General features: G+C 50.8%; 2 protein-coding genes across 27 annotated transcripts; one reads left to right on the forward strand and one right to left on the reverse strand.

Moving 5' to 3' along the window:
• Positions 1 to 1,757: 1,757 nt before the first annotated feature.
• On the forward strand, positions 1,758 to 13,755 carry ATXN2L (ataxin 2 like). 25 transcript variants are annotated; one of them, XM_081132213.1, is made up of 24 exons: positions 1,758 to 2,559; positions 4,058 to 4,094; positions 4,302 to 4,358; positions 4,443 to 4,514; positions 4,897 to 5,047; positions 5,411 to 5,535; positions 6,408 to 6,499; positions 6,953 to 7,153; positions 7,758 to 7,933; positions 8,095 to 8,205; positions 8,728 to 8,937; positions 9,027 to 9,098; positions 9,337 to 9,407; positions 9,578 to 9,870; positions 9,949 to 10,018; positions 10,561 to 10,707; positions 10,834 to 10,906; positions 10,997 to 11,184; positions 11,563 to 11,692; positions 11,781 to 11,902; positions 12,065 to 12,277; positions 12,455 to 12,698; positions 12,848 to 13,007; positions 13,276 to 13,755. In XM_081132213.1, the coding sequence occupies exons 1-23, from the start codon at positions 2,255 to 2,257 to the stop codon at positions 13,000 to 13,002; spliced, it is 3,315 nt and encodes a 1,104-aa protein (XP_080988339.1). In that variant the 5' UTR covers positions 1,758 to 2,254; the 3' UTR covers positions 13,003 to 13,007; positions 13,276 to 13,755. The 25 variants fall into 25 exon arrangements, with proteins under 25 accessions (XP_080988339.1, XP_080988323.1, XP_080988330.1 ...); XM_081132197.1 differs by having other exon boundaries at positions 12,455 to 12,644; positions 12,933 to 13,007; XM_081132204.1 differs by having other exon boundaries at positions 12,455 to 12,644; positions 12,971 to 13,007.
• Positions 13,756 to 16,279: 2,524 nt separating this feature from the next.
• TUFM (Tu translation elongation factor, mitochondrial) lies at positions 16,280 to 19,755 on the reverse strand. 2 transcript variants are annotated; one of them, XM_081133740.1, is made up of 10 exons: positions 19,622 to 19,755; positions 19,324 to 19,518; positions 18,703 to 18,869; positions 18,346 to 18,450; positions 18,095 to 18,259; positions 17,817 to 17,949; positions 17,631 to 17,735; positions 17,367 to 17,518; positions 17,158 to 17,277; positions 16,280 to 16,630 (listed from the first exon to the last, which is right to left on the reverse strand). In XM_081133740.1, exons 1-10 carry the CDS (start codon positions 19,662 to 19,664, stop codon positions 16,457 to 16,459), a joined length of 1,359 nt encoding a protein of 452 aa, XP_080989866.1. In that variant the 5' UTR covers positions 19,665 to 19,755; the 3' UTR covers positions 16,280 to 16,456. The 2 variants fall into 2 exon arrangements, with proteins under 2 accessions (XP_080989866.1, XP_080989865.1); XM_081133739.1 differs by having other exon boundaries at positions 19,324 to 19,521; positions 19,622 to 19,735.
• Positions 19,756 to 19,789: the final 34 nt, after the last annotated feature.

Consider the following 19,789-nt stretch of genomic DNA (forward strand, 5'->3'; position numbering starts at 1 on the left):
AGAAAACATCGATCAATTACCATGACTAATCCTTTGAAAATATAATTCTGATCTCTTCATTTTCTGTAAAAGGCTCCCCACTGCTTTGAGGATAACGTCTGCCTTTTTAAAAAAAAAATTTTATTGGATTACTTTATATAATCCTTACAACAATCTTATAGTGACATTTTTTTTTTTTAATCCTCACCTGAGGATATTTTTTCCATTGCTTTTCAGAGTGAAAGGGAGACAGAGAAACATCAATGTGAAAAGGACACGTCGATTGGTTGCCTCCCACACGCGCCCCAACCAGGGCTGGGGATCAAGCCTGCAGAAGGATGGGCCCTTAGCCAGAATTGGACCCAGAACCCTTCAGTCCACAGAGCCAAACCAGCTACGGCTCTATTTTATTTTTTAAAATATATATTGATTTCAGAGAGGAAGGGAGAGGGAGAGATAGAAACATCAATGCTGAGAGAGTCATTGATCGGCTGCTTCCTGCATGTCCCCGACTGGGGATCGAGCCCGCAACCCGGGCATGTGCCCTGACCGGGAATGGAACAGCTACCTCCTGGATCACAGGCTGAGGCTCAACTGCTGAGCCACGCTGCACCAGGCAATGTCCGTCTCTTAAAATCTCGTCCCAGGTTGCTAACCTCTCCAGCTTTTAAAAAAAACTTCCTTCCTCTTTAATTTTATTCTCTTAGGGTGTCACATCCTATTCCCCCCACCTAGAAATCCCGTTTTGCTCAGTGGTTAGAGCATCGGGTCCCAGGTTCTATTCTGGCCGTACCTCGGGTGACCCGGCCCAGCTCTGGGTACCAATCAATGTTCTCTCTCTCTCTCTCTGTCTCCCTGCCCTCCTTCCATTCTCTCTGAAAAGCAATGGAAAAAATATCCTCAGGTGAGGATTTAAAAAAAAAACACCCAGTACCCAACTCTTGATTAGGTGTTACTCCTATCTGCTTTCACAGTGCCCTGTGCTTCACCTAATGTCGTGGAATTGTCTGAATCTACCACTAGTTTGAACTCCCCAAGGGTAGAAAGTGGTTTAATTACAGTTGTATAGAGCATCTAGCCTAACTAATTTGAACCGAATGAAGGCTGTCTTCACTGCAGAGTTAGGTGGGGCATTTTGGCCTTCAGTCTCTTTACTACTACAGTTTAAGGGTTCATTCCAGAGTTTGGAGAAACAAACCATTGAGGTTTAAAATCACTTAAGTTTAGCCTGGCCAGCGTGGCTCAGTGGTTGAGCCTCAACCTGTGAACCAGGAGGTCACAGTTAGACTGATCCCGGGTCAGGGCATATTCCCAGGTTTCAGGCTCAATTCCCCAGTCGGGGGCATGCAGGAGGCAGCCCAGCAATGACCTCTCTCGTCATTGATGTTTCTATCTCCCTCTCAAATCAATAAAATCATTTTTTAAAATTGTTATTTAGCCTTAGGCATCGATTTATCTGCAAAGATCGGTGTGCTCAAACTGATAATGTTAAAGCCCACCAGTCTTTCATTCAATAAAGCTGATAAGGTCGAGAGTAGCTCCTCACTACCAGCCGCCAAAGAACAGCTGCTCGTCTAGTCCCCGGATTTCTTTGCACTTTGACCCCGCCCACGGGGCCACAAATGGCGGAAGAACTGCACGCTGCGTCCTGACACCTCACATACAGCGGAGGCATCTCCACGCTACGCCGGCGGCGTGGGCGGGGCAGCCGGTTCTTCCTTCCTGTGGGCCTCCTCGGCTCCTCCCCCAGCGCTTCACACGCTCATTGTGAAGCGACCGCGGCTGGCAGCTTCTGCGGCTGTTAGGGAACCAGACACCCTAAATCCTTGGCGCGCGTGAGCGCCCGCTCTGCGCCTTCCCCACTGCAAAGGCTAGGGAACGAGGTTCACCTTTATTCTCTTCTCCCGCCCGAGCTAACCGCCCCGTGCGCGCGGACGCCGCGCCGCCGCTCCCCGCCCCTCCCCCCTCCGTAGCTCCTGCCCGCGCGCTCCTCCCCCTCCCCTTTCCCGGGCGACGCGCACGCGCGCCAGCCCGGCTCGCGCCCTCTCGCTTTCCTCCGGCCCGCGATACCCCCCTCCCCTTCCGCCTCGCGGCGCTTCCTCGCGCCGCGATCTTCTCTATCCACCCCCGGCACCGCGGGCCTTCCCCCCCGCCCGCCAACGGCGGGTCCCCAGCTTCCCAACCCCCTTCGCTTCCCGCGCTCTCCGGCGGGGGCCTAGCCCCGGCCTCCTCTCTCCCTCCCTTCCCCCTAATTCCCCTTCCGGACGCTGCCATCATGTTGAAGCCTCAGCCGCCACAACAGACGTCCCAGCCCCAGCAGCCGCCCCCCACGCAACAGGCCGTGGCCCGCCGGCCTCCCGGGGGCACCAGCCCTCCCAACGGTGGCCTCCCGGGCCCCCTGGCCTCCACCTCGGCTCCCCCAGGGCCTCCCGCTGCCGCTTCCCCCTGCCTGGGGCCTGCATCTGCTGCCGGGAGCGGGCTCCGCCGGGGAGCCGAGGGCATCTTGGCGGCGCCGCCGCCGCAGCCACAGCAGCAGCAACACCAGGAGAGGCCAGGGGCAGCGGCCATCGGCAGCGCCAGGTGAGGAGGGTTGGGTTTCCGTGCGCTGGAGCGCAGGCTGTGGGGCGGCGGCGGCTCGGTTCCGGCCCGGCAGCCGGGATTTCAGGATTCCACTCAAGGCGGGCTCCTAACCTGGCCACCTTTGAGGGGCGCCAGGGGGCGGAGGAACCCCCTCCCCCCATGCGGCTGGGGATGGGCCCACTCAGGTACTAACAGGTCAGAGGGAAAGGGTACCCCCCGCAGCCACCGGGACACTTAATGGCCATGCTCAGCTCTCAGCTTAGTTACGGCTCGCGGCCTGGGCCTTAAAGGCAGGCGGGGCCCATCCCGCTAGCGCCGTTTGAACGCGGAGTTGGGGGGGCGAAGAGGTGACCGGGGTCCCCTGCTCCATTACCGCGAAGGGTCTCGCGGTTCCCGACTTCAGCCAATGGGGAGTCGGCTACGGGAAGGGGTCCGGGCCGTAGCCAATGGAGGGGGGCGCGCAGCCCACAGTCTGGCCAATGGGGAGGGAGGGACTTGGAGCGGGTTGCCACCTCCCCCTTCCCGGTCTGGCCAGTAGGAGGGGAGCGGAGTGGGCGGGGGGGCGGAAGGAGAGACCACTGGGAGGACTGCGGCCCCGGGAACCTCCAGAGCGCGCGCGCCCTTTACGTACGTGCGCGTGGATGCTCTGTCTTAAGACCGGGGCGTTCGAGCCGCGGGTAACCTAGGGCAGTGGTTGAGAGTGTACGTGAAGGGGTTCATGGTTGAAAAGAAGACACTCTGCTTGGTTTTTTCTGTGTTTGGGTTAATGGAACTGAGCGTGGCAGTACACGCAGGCGCAGTGGGTTCTGATCACGGGAGGGGGTATTTTGAAGAGGCCCGTGGGTCTTAGTGCGCAGGCGCAGACCGGGCGAGGCCTCCCGGTGGATGCCTTTTGCGGCTGCGCTGTCCCCCAGCCCCGCCAACGGCCCCCTCATCACCCTCCTCAACCGCCGGTTACATCAGCCAGCGAGGAGCGGGGTTATCGGGCGATTGACGACCCCTCTCAGAGTGGGTAACTGGCTGAATGAGTAAAGAGGTCGAGGGGGGGTGTTGTAGAGTGACTACCCTCCTCTCAGGGATGGGGCTTAAGGCTCTGAAAATGATTGTCTTTTCTGTTTGGGAGGTGACGTGCCTGAGCTAGGTACTTACGAACCTGTGCTCCCTGAGCTTCCACTTTACGTCTGAGATGGGTTATTAGTTATCGAATACTGTAGCATTGGTTTCTTGGAAGCATGTAGTCCTGGCCCCTTGGAGAAAGTGAGACAATGGTTGTTGATTGAGTCTGTTTTACTGGCATTTGGAGGAAATGTGTTTAGTGGTTTACAATGCCTATGCCTTTTTCTCCTGTAAGGTGAGAGTTTGATAATCTTATGATTAATTGTAGCTTAGATCAGCATTTTCCCATGGTATGTGGTTCTAGGATACCAAGTCTTTTGAAATTAATTGTGTAAGAGGGATTGAACAGATTTAAATAACTAGTTTTTTGTTTCCTTTATAGGGGACAAAGCACAGGAAAGGGACCCCCACAGTCACCGGTGAGTTATCCCCCTCCTCCCGCAAAGGTACAGAGACCTAGAGGACACATATGTAGGAATATAGGACAGATTAGATGCAGAAATAGTCAGGTGGGCTCAGAAGGGCGGGGGCCCAGCACATTACAAGGTGTGTGTATGTGGAGTGTGGCCTTTTAGAAGGTATGTGAGATGTTGACTGGCTATTTCTCCCTCCTATGTTACTGACAGGTATTTGAGGGTGTCTACAACAATTCCAGAATGCTGCATTTCCTTACAGCTGTTGTGGTAAGTGGGTACCTAACCTCTGGGTTGTTTGGGCGATGTCATGCATCTATTTGCCGAAGACACTTTTATTTCCCATTCTCCCAGGGCTCCACTTGTGATGTAAAGGTTAAGAATGGTACCACCTATGAAGGTATCTTCAAGACTCTGAGTTCAAAGGTCAGTGTACTCAAATCATTTTTGGAGTTGTCTGGAAGGAAGGAGAATGACGTAGGCTCATTAAAGATGTAAATTGAGTGGTGTTGGACGCCATTGTGACTGTTACTTATTTCCATAGGCTTGGGCTGGAGTAGTGCTGCAAGCAGTGAAAGACATGGGTCTGAAATTTGAGTGCTGTATACTTTAATGTAAAAATGCTTAAATTTTAAGACATAAAATTTTGATTTGGGGACTTTTGCTAAGTCCTGTGGCTGATATTGAGAAGATGTTATACATGATGTTGGGAAAAGTTTAAAAAAGTTAAGGGAAAAGTAGTCATACTTTTGCCTTCATGTTTCTTGATACTAACCCTTGGGTGTTGGGAAATGGGGCTTTTTTTTAGTTTGAACTGGCAGTAGACGCTGTGCACAGGAAAGCATCTGAGCCAGTAGGTGGCCCTCGTCGGGAAGACATTGTGGACACCATGGTGTTTAAGCCAAGTGATGTCATGCTTGTCCATTTCCGAAATGTTGACTTCAATTATGCCACTAAAGGTATTGTGCCATGCTCTTTTGTAAAACCCACTTTCTGAGTAGACAGCTGAGAGCAGTTACATGATGCCTGGTTAGCTCCCATAACCTCTGACTTTACCATCTTTTTTTTCTGAGGACAGTGGCTGGATTTTTTTGAGAATGTGTCTTGATATGTTGTTTTTCCTATTTTATTTGCTTTGTTTTCAACTCCTTGCTGTTTATGAACTATTAAGATGAGAGTCTTTATACTGTGCCTGCCCACCCCCAACCCCTGGCACACACAAACTTTTCTATGCTTGTCAACAACTGTGTGCAGGGAAGAGGTCTTAGAAAAAAGCCTTTGAAATATCACTCAATTCCTGATCTTCAACTCTGCACCCACAGACAAGTTCACTGATTCTGCCATTGCCATGAATTCGAAGGTGAATGGGGAACACAAAGAGAAGGTGCTTCAGCGCTGGGAGGGCGGTGACAGCAACAGTGATGACTACGACCTAGAGTCTGACATGGTACAGTCTGATTCCCCGAGACCCTTAAAGCTGGGCAGCTGTGCTGCCAGAGTGTGGGTTATTGACACCGACATCATTCTTGGAACCAAGTTGCTTCTGGGGAGGGAGGCAGGAAAATCATTTACTCTTGCCTATTCGTGACAGATTCCAAATGGAAAAGTATAGAAAATAACAAAACAAAAATACTTGTTCTCCCACCATTTGTGATTGACAATTCTTAATGTTTTCTTCAAGTCATTTTTTTTTTTTTCAATGTAAGAAAAAGTATGGGCAAGAGTGAGTGCTTTGTAGGCTCATTTACCTTCTGATAAACAGCTACTGTACTTTGAATCATTTAAAATTTCTCATGAGTGAATGCATTATTTTGCTGTTCAAATTGCACAGCTTACTTTTTCTGTCTGGTTTTGAATGTTTCATGTTGCTCCATAGATCTAGTTTATTGTTTTTAGCTATTGTGTACTGTTCTACTTATGTACCCATCTATGTATACCCACCAAATTGTATTTATCTCTTTCCTTACTGATTTGTGCTTTCTTTGCCATTACAGTTACTGCCTTATTGTATTTTTAGAACATGCACATATGCCAGAATTTCTCTGGGGTATAAACCTGGATTTAGAACATGAACATATGCCAGAATTTCTCTGGGATATAAACCTGGAAATGGATTTCTTAGGTCTTAAAACTTCAGTTGTACTAGTTATTGTCAGCTTGTGCTGCAATTGGTAGTTCTAGTTGATACTCTCATCAGCAGTGTTCCAGTTTCTCCACTTATAGTATGGTCAGATTTTTAACTTTTTCAGCCTGATGGAGAATGATAGGCCGTTGTTGCTTTCCTTGCTGGGTTTTAAAACATTTTGCCTCTCTCCCTAGTCCAATGGATGGGACCCCAATGAAATGTTCAAGTTCAATGAGGAGAACTATGGTGTAAAGACCACGTATGATAGCAGCCTCTCGTCTTACACGTGAGTGTCTTGGTGTACTCCCCATGTGGTGCAGTTTGAGGCGTAGGGTCACCAATAGAGGAGCAAGTCTCTAGGTGGAACATAGCTTTTGTTCATGCTTTTCTGGGTGTTCAGATCACTTCACTCTTGTTGTGCCTTGTGAACTGCTCTCAAAGGTTTTCTTTTAATCTTGATTCCAGGCCACCTCATGGGTAGAATTAACTGCTTGTCCACTTGTCCATACTTTTTCTCTATAACTTAGAATAGAATGTACTTTAAACATGTGTCTAAGTGTTCTCCAGAAACAGAGATACCTTGCTACTCTGCCTGGGACCTAGTAGATGCCCATTATATTTGCCAAGTTGTTGAAGGGGTTAAATACCCACATACTTGAGCCCGTGATAGGACTGATAGAAATGTTTTTTCTTTTTTCCCTTTTGTCCCCTGGCATTGGGATGGTGGTGGTCCTCTCAGGGTGCCCTTAGAGAAGGACAACTCAGAAGAGTTTCGTCAGCGAGAGCTGCGTGCAGCCCAACTGGCTCGGGAGATTGAATCGAGCCCCCAGTACCGCCTGCGGATTGCCATGGAGAACGATGATGGACGCACTGAGGAAGAGAAGCACAGTGCCGTCCAGCGGCAGGGTTCGGGACGGGAGAGCCCCAGCTTGGCATCTAGGTAATTGCTGAGGGCAGCCCGGTATGTTTGGGATTCACTGTATGGGCCAAGAGTTTAGTACACTCTTGTTTAAGCCTTACAGCCATATGAGATGTAGGTTAATAAGTAGTTGTTCCCAATTGTTATTTTAGGAGATTGAAATCTAATTTCCCCATAGTAACAAGACTAAAGTTAGAAGATTTTTGTTTCAGAATTTTGATAGTTTGTCTTTGTTCTCTGCATATTCATCCATATGCATCTCTTATTCCTCCCTTTGTGAAAGTAGAATCAAACTCTACAGGATGATCTGTATCTTGTAAAAGATGCACCTTGACCTACAATGTGATAGTACTTTTCTTATAGGTCAGGAGTGGTAGAATTGTCGAGTATTAGCCTGGTTGGTCAGGGTCAACACAACATAAGGTCATAAGCCTGTAGCCACAGAACATTTAACCAGGACAGATCTTCAAGTGGGATAGTGCAAAAAGCCTAGAGCAAGGCAGAGTGAGTGAGTATGTGTGTGTAGGAAGGTGGACTTTAGGAGGAAGGGCTTCATCTTTCCTGAATGTGTGGATTTTGTGGCTACTTGATCTCATTTGAACTCTTCCCCCCCTCCCTCCCCCAGGGAAGGAAAGTATATCCCTCTACCCCAGCGAGTTCGGGAAGGTCCCCGGGGAGGAGTTCGATGCAGTAGTTCTCGGGGTGGCCGACCTGGCCTTAGCTCTTTGCCACCCCGTGGCCCTCACCATCTTGACAATAGCAGCCCTGGCCCAGGTTCTGAGACACGTGGTATTAATGGAGGTGAGTTATAAAGCAGACTTGTGCGGGGGACAGGGAAGGGAACGGTAAGGAGGAGGGAAGGATAATCGAAAGGGTTTAGATGGGTTGGAAGGATGATGGATTGGTGGTCATGTAATAGCAGGTACTCTCCCTCTTTTTTTCTCACCTTTAAAAAAAAATAGGCCCTTCCCGCATGTCCCCTAAGGCACAGCGGCCTGTGAGAGGTGCCAAGACTCTGTCTTCACCCAGCAGTAGGCCTTCTGGAGAAGCTTCTGTTCCATCTCCTCCTGCAGGTAAAATTTCAGCAGTATTACATGAAGGAAATGGATAGGAATTTGTAGAAAGATGAATAGTGTCAGTTGTTGAGATGCTGGGGTAGGAGACAGTTTCAAGATGTGAAAAGTATTTTGAAAGGTTTGGGTTTATGCATTTTAGTAAAGAATTTTTCAATTACCCTGTGCAGAATCCCCAACATAGTGATTTATGGCTGTGTCTGGCTAGCAGATAACTCTGTTTAAATTAGTTGCCCACATTTTAAAACAGAAGAAATCATAGTTGGCAATTTCTGTTGAAATTTAGGAAGTTCTGCCAACACTGACCTGTCTTACTGCATAGCTCCAGTTGGTTGGAACCGAGTCATGACTGCCCCTTAAAGTCGTTCATGGTGCCCATGAGACCCATTTTACCTGTTACCTGCTTTGCTGTTCTAGGCCTTTAGGTTTGTGAACCTGTGTATAAGTAGATAAACTTTTCTTGGTGTTTTTAGTAAGTCCTTTGTACCCATTGCTAAATGACCAGTAGTAACCATTGTGCAGCTTTCCCTTTTCTTCCAGTGGGTCGGATGTACCCCCCGCGCTCTCCCAAGTCGGCTGCCCCTGCCCCAGTCTCAGCTTCCTGTCCTGAGCCTCCCATTGGCTCGGCAGTACCGACCTCCTCAGCTTCCATCCCTGTGACATCAGTTGTGGACCCTGGAGTAGGCTCCATTTCTCCAGCTTCTCCAAAGGTCTCACTGGCCCCCACAGATGGTAAGAGTCAAGATGGTTCAGGACTGTGGACAATGTGATGGGTGTTTTTGGGCAGAAAGACCTTCAGGCGTCTATCTCCTCTTTCTCAGGAAAAGAACCTGTGACCAAGGAACCTGGAAGAACTCTGGAATCCCAGGAGCTGTCCCGGATATCTGGGAAAGGTGAGGATTGTTTTTTCCTGCCAAAGTCTAATGCTCCTTTGATTAGGAGGACATTTCAGCTAGGAAAGTTGTTGGAATTCAAAAACAATGCCTGTTAGACCTTTGATCCTAATTCCTGTTACAGGAGTCTCAAGAGCTCTTCTGGTTTTTAGGTTTTTGTACTGTGGGCTACTGGTATTATGTCGCCACTTTTGATAAAAGAAATGTATATTTTCTCCTTTTTCATTGTTTCTCATAGTCCCTGGCCTTCAGAATGAACAGAAACGCTTTCAGCTAGAAGAACTGAGGAAGTTTGGGGCCCAGTTTAAGGTGAGAAGCATGAGAATGAGCTAGGACGTTAACAGGGTGGAGGTGAAGTGGGTCTGGCGGGCTTAAGGAAGCGGCACGGGACTAGGAATAGAAGAGAGAAGAGTAAGGATGAAAGAAGGAAGCAGGGCTTTGGGTCTGGACCAGTGTCATATGTGTGATTCTCCTTCCAGCTTCAGCCCAGTAGCTCTCCTGAGACCAGTCTGGACCCTTTTCCTCCCCGGATCTTAAAGGAGGAGGCCAAAGGGAAGGAGAAGGAGGTTGATGGTCTACTGACTTCAGAGCCCATGGCGTCCCCGGTTTCCAAGGCAGAGTCCATATTGGATAAGGAGGACAAACCGCCCCTGCCACCCACAGGAGGCACTGAGGGGCTGGATCAGCCTCCACCACCCTGCCCAAGCCAAACTGGCAGCCCCCCAGTGGGCCTCATCAAGGGAGATGACAAGGATGAGGGCCCTGTTACCGAGTGAGTACGGTGGGAGATGGGTGGGTGTCGGATGATGAGGGACAAGCCAGGAGGGTTTACTTTGTTTTTCTCTCATAGACAAGTGAAGAAGTCAACGTTGAACCCCAATGCCAAGGAGTTCAATCCAGCAAAGCCTCTGTTGTCTGTGGTGAGATGGGGTAACATCTTCCATAAAGGAGACTTGGGAATGGGATAAAAACACTGGAGGGAGAGCACTTGACACCGGGCAGTAAGAGGACACATTGTGAAAGTGTGGGGATGGCAGCAGTTGGGCTGGTTTGGGGAAAACAGACAAGTTTCATGGCTGGGTGGCAAGCGATTATTATGTGTCTGACAAGTATTTATGGGTTTCTCTCTAATACTTAGCATTTGGCTCAGGGAGTATCTGAGTGTGGTAGTTATGAGCATGAGCTTAATTCAGCCCACTGACTTAGCTTAAACCCCTGTATTTATTTACAAGTTTTGTGATCTTGGACAAGCCACTTAACCTACCTCTCTGTCTCAGTTTCGTCACCTATAATTTGAGTGTGTTCATGTTTAGGGTTGATGGGAGGCTTAATCAAAACAGTAGAATGTGTTTGGCACAAACACTCCTTCTGCAAATGCTGTTGCTATGTAGGCGGTGGAATTGCTGTGGGTAATAGAAAAATTGTAAGAGATTTTATACATGTCCTCCCTTGTCTCTTAAAGAATAAATCCACCAGTACTCCAACTTCTCCGGGGCCTCGGACTCATTCTACTCCCTCCATCCCGGTGCTGACAGCAGGCCAGAGTGGGCTATATAGCCCTCAGTACATTTCCTACATACCTCAGATCCACATGGGACCAGCTGTTCAGGTAAGAGAAGAGGCTTGGGTGGGCCCAGGGTAAGAGGTTTGGTTGAGCTGACTGAGGGACCAGGTCAGGCCTATTCTGGGCATTTATAAGCAAGTCATTCAGCCTCATCTGTGTTCCGGTCCCTAGGCACCTCAGATGTATCCATATCCTGTATCCAACTCAGTGCCTGGACAGCAGGGCAAGTACCGGGGAGCAAAAGGTGAGCAGGGTTGGGAGGGGCAGTTGGGGCTGCCCAGTGCCTCCTGGCAGATGGAGCTTGAGCTTTGCACTATTTTCCTCCCACCCCCAGGCTCCCTGCCTCCCCAGCGCTCGGACCAACACCAGCCAGCCTCTGCCCCTCCGATGATGCAGGCCGCCACTGCTGCTGGCCCACCTCTGGTGGCTGCCACACCTTACTCTTCCTACATCCCCTACAACCCACAGCAGTTCCCAGGCCAGCCCGCCATGATGCAGCCCATGGCCCACTATCCCTCACAGGTGACTAAAGCACAGGACATGGGGGTACAGAGGCTCTGCTCGAGAGCCCATCTTCTCTATCTTCCAGATATAGAGGAGCTGGGTGAGAGAAGCAGGCAGTATTCTGGGTGGTGGTGTCAGACTTGGGATTCAGTCCTGGCTCTGGTAGGACCTGTTGCAAGGCACCTAAAGACCCAAGTCCCAAACAAATAGAATAAAAATTATAAAAAAACAATCACCATCCAAGCCTTTATTCAAGTGTCGATAAAGTAGCATCTGTGTAGTTAGGGTATTATGAGTGTTCAACAAGATAGTTGTGATAAGGCTGGAACAGTGCTGTGCAGAGGTTATGCCTTCCAAGTCCTGTGCTGAGCTGACCATTTCTCTTTGCCACTCCAGCCCGTGTTTGCCCCCATGCTTCAAAGCAACCCACGCATGCTGACATCGGGGAGCCATCCCCAGGCCATTGTGTCGTCCTCTACCCCTCAATACCCTTCAGCAGAGCAGCCCACCCCCCAAGCCCTTTATGGTGAGTTCTGCTGGACCCTCTCCCTCCAGGCTGTGCTCCTCAGCCCCCTTCAATATGCTCAGCACTGATTCTCTCCTTCCATCTGTAGCCACTGTTCACCAGTCCTATCCACACCATGCCACGCAGCTCCATGCCCACCAGCCGCAGCCGGCCACCACGCCTACTGGGAGCCAGCCACAGTCCCAGCATGCGGCCCCCAGTCCTGTCCAGGTGCCTGCCATGGGGGATCTGAGTGGTTGGGGCAGGAGTTGGGTGGCAAAGAGAGCAGTATAGCCTGGGGTATTTCCCCAGCAGGGAGGATCGGGGTCAGTGGGTAGAAGGCTGGGTACCAGAGGAGTGATTGGCACTCATCCTTACCCTCTCCCCTGACAGCACCAGGCGGGGCAGGCCCCACACCTGGGCAGTGGACAGCCACAGCAGAATCTGTACCACCCAGGGGCCCTGACAGGCACGCCGCCTTCTCTGCCACCGGGACCTTCTGCCCAGTCCCCTCAGAGCAGCTTTCCCCAACCAGCCGCTGTGTATGCCATCCATGCCCACCAGCAGCTTCCCCACGGCTTCACCAATATGGCCCATGTTACCCAGGTAAGAGCTCAAGAGACCTGCTTTGTTTGAGTCTGCTTTGCCAGGAGGACCTGCTCCCTGAGGCTGTCCCATTCCTGAGTCCCTGGTGCCACCTTTACTTAGTACTCTGGATACTAGGATTCTCAGGGCCTGTGTCAATCTTCTGTGGTGCTCCCAACTACTTTCTGTTTTCTGCAGGCCCATGTCCAAACTGGAATCACAGCAGCCCCGCCCCCTCACCCTGGGGCTCCCCACCCGCCCCAGGTGATGCTGCTGCACCCACCCCAGAGCCATGGGGGGCCCCCCCAAGGCGCGGTGCCCCAGAGTGGGGTGCCTGCACTCTCAGCTTCCACACCCTCACCCTACCCCTACATCGGACACCCCCAAGGTGAGCAGCCTGGCCAGGCGCCTGGATTTCCAGGAGGAGCCGATGACAGGATTCGTGAGTTCTCGTTAGCTGGGGGAATTTGGCATGGAAGAGCTGATGGGCTGCAGGTGGGGCAGGATGCACGGGTTCTGGGTGGGGAGTGAGGGGTCTTGGAGGCAGGGCTGTCCCACAGGGCGCCCGCCGACCTGCACCTGTCTGTGAAGTATGTAGGGTGGGCAGAAGCCACAGTCGCCGCCGCCAGGGGCTTGCTCCTGGCTCTGTCCTTTGCTTCCCTCCGTCCTCGCTCAGTTGTGATCCAGCAGCCCCCCTCCCCACTGCCTCCCCAGCTCTCAGTGACCCCGACTGTCTCCTGACTTAGCCGAGGTAAGGTCAGCGCAGCAGACAGGGCCAGGCTGGGGTGTGGGGGGCTGAGCTGGGCACACAAGTAAGGGCTCTGGCTCACTGGGAAACAGTGTTTGATCTGTGCTTCTGACAGCCCCATGAGACACCTTGAGGAGGCCGCTCCTACCCAAACACTCCCCCCACACCCCACACTGGACGGCATTGGATGAAGGGACAGCTGCTTGGGTTCTAATGCTCCTGCTCTCTTCTCTTTCCCCTCCAACCAGTTCAATCTCATCCCTCCCAGCAGCTCCCCTTCCACCCCCCGGGGAACTGAAGATTGTCCTGGCCGCGACCTGAGACCTCCATGAGTGGAGGGAAGAGTGATCTATGTCTCTTCCCCCAGCAGCTCGGACCAGTCCCAGCCCTCCAATCCCCCCTTTCCCCCGGGGGAGCTGGGGAATTCCTGCCAAGCACCTTGAATGGGAGAGGCCTCAAAGTGGGTGGGCCAGGGTCCAGTGGGGGTGGGGGGGGTTCCTGCTCTGCCCCTGCCCACCCCCACCCCATCTTGCCCTCCCATCCTCTTAACCCCCTCTGGAGACGGAAGATCTTTTATTTTCTATTATTTATAATGTCAGACTTGGGCCCCCTGTTCTTTCTTCCCAATTAACTTGAGTGACCTGCGTGAGAGACACATGCCCCACGAGGATGGTTGGACAAGGACTTTTACTTTTTATTACATAAAAATATTAAAAAAATTTTAAAAAAATAAAATTTTAAACTAACTTAACCTGCCTATAGTTTCCTCTTTGGAGAATAGAGTAAGATTGTAGCTGTCAGTCTTAGTATAACGTGATGTGGTTCTGAAGATGGGGCAGGTGTGGCACAGCAATACAGCCTGAGGATGCTGACCTGGCTGACTGCTGCGCAGGTCACCCAACCTCCCAGGGATTTTTCTCACCTCAAAATTGGTCCTCATAAATTACGTCTATCGCTTTATACTGAAAAGCACTTCAGTGTGTGTGGCCACTAGAAAAGGGGTCTGACTGGTGAGAGGTCTTGGGTATGGATGAGACCTATAAAGATCAGGCTGCCCTAGCCAGTTTTGCTCAGTAGTTAGAGCATCGGCCTGTGGACTGAAGGGCACCAGGTTTAATTCCAGCCAAAGGCACATACTTCAGTTGCAGGCTCGATCCCCAGCATGCAGGAGGCAACCAATCATTGTGGCTCACATTGATGTTTCTCTCCCTCTTCCCCTCTCTGAAAAGCAATGGAAAAAATATTTTCGGGTGAGGATTTCAATAAAGATGGAATTTAATAATAAAGATGAGTCTGCAGTGGAAGAAGAGGGCTGGATTGAGGAGCCAAGTTATGGGGAGCTGGAGCTAAACTCTAGGGTGTGTCAGTAGGACAAGAGCCAAGCATGGGATATAGAAATGGCGTCAGAGGTTTTGGGGGTTTTTGTTCCAAGCAGTTGGAATTGTTCCTTTGACAGCCTTCGTTTTGTCTGTGAAATGGAGATTTTATCCTTAGGGGATTGTAAGGATGGGACTGGTGTTCAGTTGTAGGCAGGGGGATGTCAGCTTTGAACAGCCAGAGAAAATTGGTTGAGACTGGGACAGGAAGAATGAAGATTAGATATGGAACCTGAAACCTGGTGGACATGGGGTTGGGGAGGGAGGGAAGGTTTTGAGGTTCCAAATTAAAGAGCTCTCCAGGATATGTCAATTGGGTTGGGGGGCAGTGATGGAAACTGGGCTGAGGATATTTGAAGTGCAGATGAAGAGACAGGTCTCTAGTACTGTGAGCAATGTAAACTACAGGTGTTACCTAATAATACTTTTTTAAATGTTTTTATTGATCTTAGAGAGAAACATCAGTTGCCTCCCATATGCACCCCAACCTGGGAATGTGCCCTGACCAGGAACTGAACCTGACCTTTTGGTGCATGGGACACTCAACCACTGAGCAACACCAGCCAGGGCCCTAGTAGTCCTTTTGATACTATAAGGAAGAATTGCAGATTGGTTTTAACTTATCTTACTCCTAAGAGCAGAAATCTTCAAAGTTGGAAGGAAGCTTATACCCCAGCCAGGAATCTCTGGGAAACCTTTCAGCCTCTCCTTGGACATTAAGGGTAAAACAAGTAAACCTGTGCTAAGTTTCTAAGTTCTCCTTCCCTTGACCCTCTTCTCTGGAGTCAGATCGGGTTCTGAGTTCCTCAAAACAGCGCTCGCATTGGAGAGCCTCCCCTCAGAGCTGCTTGTCAGTAGGATGTCTGAAATAAACTCACTGTCAGGATCCAAGTTTAAAAGGTGTGCTCATTAATCCCTGCTGAATGTTACCTTTTTTTCTGTTTCGAGTCAGCATCCTGGTTAGTCGGTTCAAGTTTGTTTTTTCTTTTTAAATGTATTGATTTGAGAAACCGATTTGTTGTTCCACTTAGTTATGCATTCATTGGTTGATTCTTTTATGTACCCTGACCAGGGACTGAACCTGCCAGCTTGGTGTATCGGGATGATGCTCTAACCCACTTATACCCAGCCAGGGCCTCAAGTTTTTAAAAATCTCAGTATTTTAGCCTAGCCGGCATGGCTTAGAGGCTGAGCATCAACCTATGATCCAGGAGGTTGCTGTTCGATCCCCAGTCAGGGCACATGCCCAGGTTGTGGGCTCGATCCCCAGTGGTGAGTGTGCAGGAGGCAGCCGATCAATGACTCATCGTTGATGTTTCTCTCTCTCTCCCTCTCTCTGAAATCAATAAAAAAATTCATATATATTTTAAATCTCAGTATTTTATTCCGAGTGATAAATAGTATTTTTCTTTTTAAATCTCAAACATTGAAAGTGAAACCTTCATTCTACAACTTCTCAAGCCTGTTTGGAATTAGTGATGGTGATAACCCATTAAGCACAGATTATGTGTTAATCAAGCACCTCTTATGTGCCGGGTGCTGGTTCTAGAGGTAAAATACAGTCCCCAGTATCAGAGCTTAAACAAGATAGACATTAAATGCTGAGCCCATGCTGGCTCCAAATGATAAATTCTTTCCCACTACCTCCCCCCAAAATTACCCAGTAATACTCTATTGTAGCATACAATGCTCACAAGACTAGCTTTCAATCCATTGGCTTCTCTCAAGTTGCCACAGCAATGCTGACAGCTTTAAAAAGAGGAGCTTGCATTGAGATGAACTGAGGCTAGAGAGAGAACTTACAGTTAAAATGGCTCCAGGGTACCTCCTGGGCTTCCGGCTCCTTTAATACTCCCCCATCCTTCCAATTTACACAAAGGACACAAAACCCAGGCTAGCTTACTATTCACAGAACAGTTTATTGACCTACCTCACCTGGCAGGCCATGTGGCCCCCTCTGGCCAGGGTAAGTATCAGTCTAGTTGCAGCCTATGCCCTGGGAAGGGGGCATGAGAAGCGGCAGAGAACACTGGCCAGCACAGCCCTGAACACAAGAGTCTGAGCAGAGGTCCAGACTCAACTCCACTTGATGTTCTTGTCCTCCTCAGTCATGGCTGGTGTGTCAGTCACGAGGCCAGTGCCAATGGTCCGGTTGCCATCTCGCAGAGTAAAACGCTGGCCTTTTTCTAAGATCATTGGCTGCCGCAAGATTAGGGTAAGCTTCACGTCCTCCCCAGGCATAGCAAGCTCCTGGAGGGGGCAGAAACAGGGATATGTGGCCTTCAGGATGATGTCTTTCTTCCAACTGTCTGCTGGCTACCAAGGTGAAAGATTATGGAAAATGCAGTAGGATGATTATTCTTTCTGGGGACAGCATCCCAGCTGCCAGGATATGCAAAGGCAATAAAAGGACCACTGATCAGTGTTTGTTCCTAAGGTATATTGAGGGAAAATTTGAAATTTTGGGTTATGCAGGTTCCTTAGTCACAGACTTCTCTAAGCCCTATGTATAGTGAAACTCAAGAAGAAATATCCTTTTCTGAGAAGTCTTTCTGGGTAAATGCTAATATAGCTAAGTTTTTAATGTACTTCAGCCTAGGAAATAACTGGATGAAGACCCACTCCTCCAAAATCCATTGGTCCAGACCCATCACTAGTTTCATCTACATCATCAGCCAGCCTCTCTTCACCCAAGGAAAAGTCACCCATATTGTCACATCTTTGTGAGGCAGACCTAATATGAAGAGTGCTCCTTCACATCCCTATGTCCACCATACCTTCCCTGGAGGCAAGATGACACGACAGGCCATGTCCCAAGTCAGGGAGAACATGACAGGCATGAAGTGGGATACGAAGGGCTTGTGGCGACCACCTTCCTCTTTGCTGAGGATGTAAACCTGGAAAAGAGAGCAAATGGCTAGAAGCACTGCCTCTCTAGGGGACAATGTCTCAGTCAGCCCTGTCCACCATCACCTGGAGCCCTCACCTGTGCCTCCACCTTCTGGTGGGGCTGGATGGAACCTGGTTTGGCCATAACCAAGCCACGTCTCAGGTCCTCCCTCTTCAAGCCTCGAACCAGGGCCCCAAGATTGTCACCTGCCTCTGCCCTATCCAGGCTCTTGTGGAACATCTCAATGCCTAGGAGGAACAAGAGACAAGGGAGGATGGTCTGGGGCAGAGGGAAGGCACAAGAGAAGGGAAGATGTCATCCTGGAGCCAGCCCCTGGTTCTCAAGGCTTTCTTCCTATACCTGTTACCACAGTGCGAATGTTCTTGTTATGTCCCAGGAACTCACAGTCATCTCCCTTCTTCAAAATCCCACGTTCTAGAGTACCTGTCACCACCGTGCCCCGGCCTGGGAAGGAACAAGAAAGGACATCAGGGACCATGGGCAAGGCTCTTGCTAGGAAAGAATGCAAATGAGCACAGTCCTCACCAGGGATAGAGTAAACTGACTCTACAGGCAGCAGGAAAGGCTTCTCCAGATCCCGGGTGGGCACCGGGATGTGAGTGTCCACAGCATCCAGCAGCTTCTGCACAGACTTCAGTCCTAGCTCAGGGTCACGTTGCTGGAAGGGGTTGGGAAGGGGTATGACAGGACTGAAGTTTCCATTCTGCTTACTAAGAACCACTCCCCAGACTCAGAGCACAGCTCCGGATGCCTATCCAGCCCCATTCTCTGCCACAGCAGCCCCTGCCTGACTCTGCCTTCACCTCAAGGGCACAGAGGGCAGAGCCTACGATGACCGGGGTCTCCTCCCCTTTGTAGCCAAACTCAGTGAGCAGTTCCCGGATCTCCAGCTCGACTAGCTCCACCATCTCAGAGTCCTGGACAGCATCTGCCTTGTTCACATACACCACAACATGCTCTACTCCAATCTGTAGATGGAAAAGAGGGAGATGGTGTCCTAAGTGGCCCAACTGCCCACCCTTCCTCTTTCCACTCCTACCCAGGCTCTGCATACCTGTTTGGCCAGTAATAAGTGTTCTCGGGTTTGGGGCATGGGGCCATCATTGGCTGCCACCACCAGGATGCAGCCATCAAGGGGGGCAGTGCCTGTGATCATATTCTGTATAGGGGGAAGACAGGAAACACAGCCTAGTTCAGTGACCTCAGCTCCACATCCACCTAGCCAAGCACAGCAGTTAGGAACAGAGGTTCACCTTTCTCTGCCATCTCCTCACCACCCACTTTAAGTGGCCATGCCCACAAATCCATGATCTCAAACCTATACATCTTGAGTGTCTTAACTTCCTCCCCACAAGCCTAACATTCCTCCTGTCAGGAGACAGCTCCTATCCCTGTCCCCAGCAATTCTTACCTTAACGTAATCTGCGTGACCCGGGCAGTCTGTGTGGGCATAGTGGCGGGCAGCAGTGCTATACTCCACGTGAGCTGCGTTGATGGTGATACCACGGGCTCGCTCCTCTGGGGCATTGTCAATCTCCTCATACTTCTTAAACTTGGCCCCACCTCCCTCGGCTAAAACTAAAGGGGGAGGGTGTTGAACACAACTCTCAGCTATATAGTTCCAGAGGTAGAGGCAGGGCTCAGGCCACACCTAGTACCTCCCACTTAAACGGACGGCCTGGGAGGACGGACCCTCTCTCAATTCCTCCTGCAGAAGTAACCAGTCAGAAAGAAATGTTAAAGGGCCTCAAGGTCCTGTTCAGCAGCTTTTAAGGTAAAGCCTCTGCTTACAGGGTAGTCCCTATGGCTAGAAGGAGGCCATTCAGGGTCCTTCAATTTATGCATCATAAAGTTCTTCATGTTCAGGGGACATCTGTCTCCTGCATCTTCCAACCCACCATGGACTGAAGTTCTGGCTCCTGGGGCTACACTAAACACCTCCAGCAGCCACTGTGCGGGCGCCGCCTCCCTGGTTCCAGGTCCCGCCTGCAGAGCGGGCGCTGCTGGATGCCCCCTCTGCAACCAGGCTTACTTTTCGTGATGGCCGCGGTCAGCGTGGTCTTGCCGTGGTCCACATGGCCGATGGTACCCACGTTCACATGGGGCTTGTCGCGCACATAGGTCTTCTTGGCCTCCACGGCCAGGCCGCGGCACAAGAGGGGCAGTGCCGGGGATTTCAGCGGCCTCAACAGGCCCTGCAGTAGTGGGGTTGGGCCGGCACCGAGACCTGCTGGGGCAGAGGCGTGGAGTCAGGGCGCGGTTGCGAGCTCTGCCTCCCCCGACGACCCCCACGTGTCCCTGGACCAACATCGCCCTCCCCGCCCCCTCACCGCTGAAGAGGGGCGTCGCGCGCAGCAGGGTGGTGGCGGCCATTGTGGTCGTACTCACACCCCGAGTACCGGGTACAGATGCCCGCGCTTGCAGCGAGGGCAATTGTGACTGGAGGTCACTTCCGGCGGAAGTGAGGACCGGGAGGGCAAGTCCGGGCGCCTCTAGCC

This window comes from Miniopterus schreibersii (genome assembly GCF_964146895.1).
Source record: "Miniopterus schreibersii genome assembly, chromosome: 3".
Taxonomy (NCBI): Eukaryota; Metazoa; Chordata; class Mammalia; order Chiroptera; family Miniopteridae; genus Miniopterus; species Miniopterus schreibersii.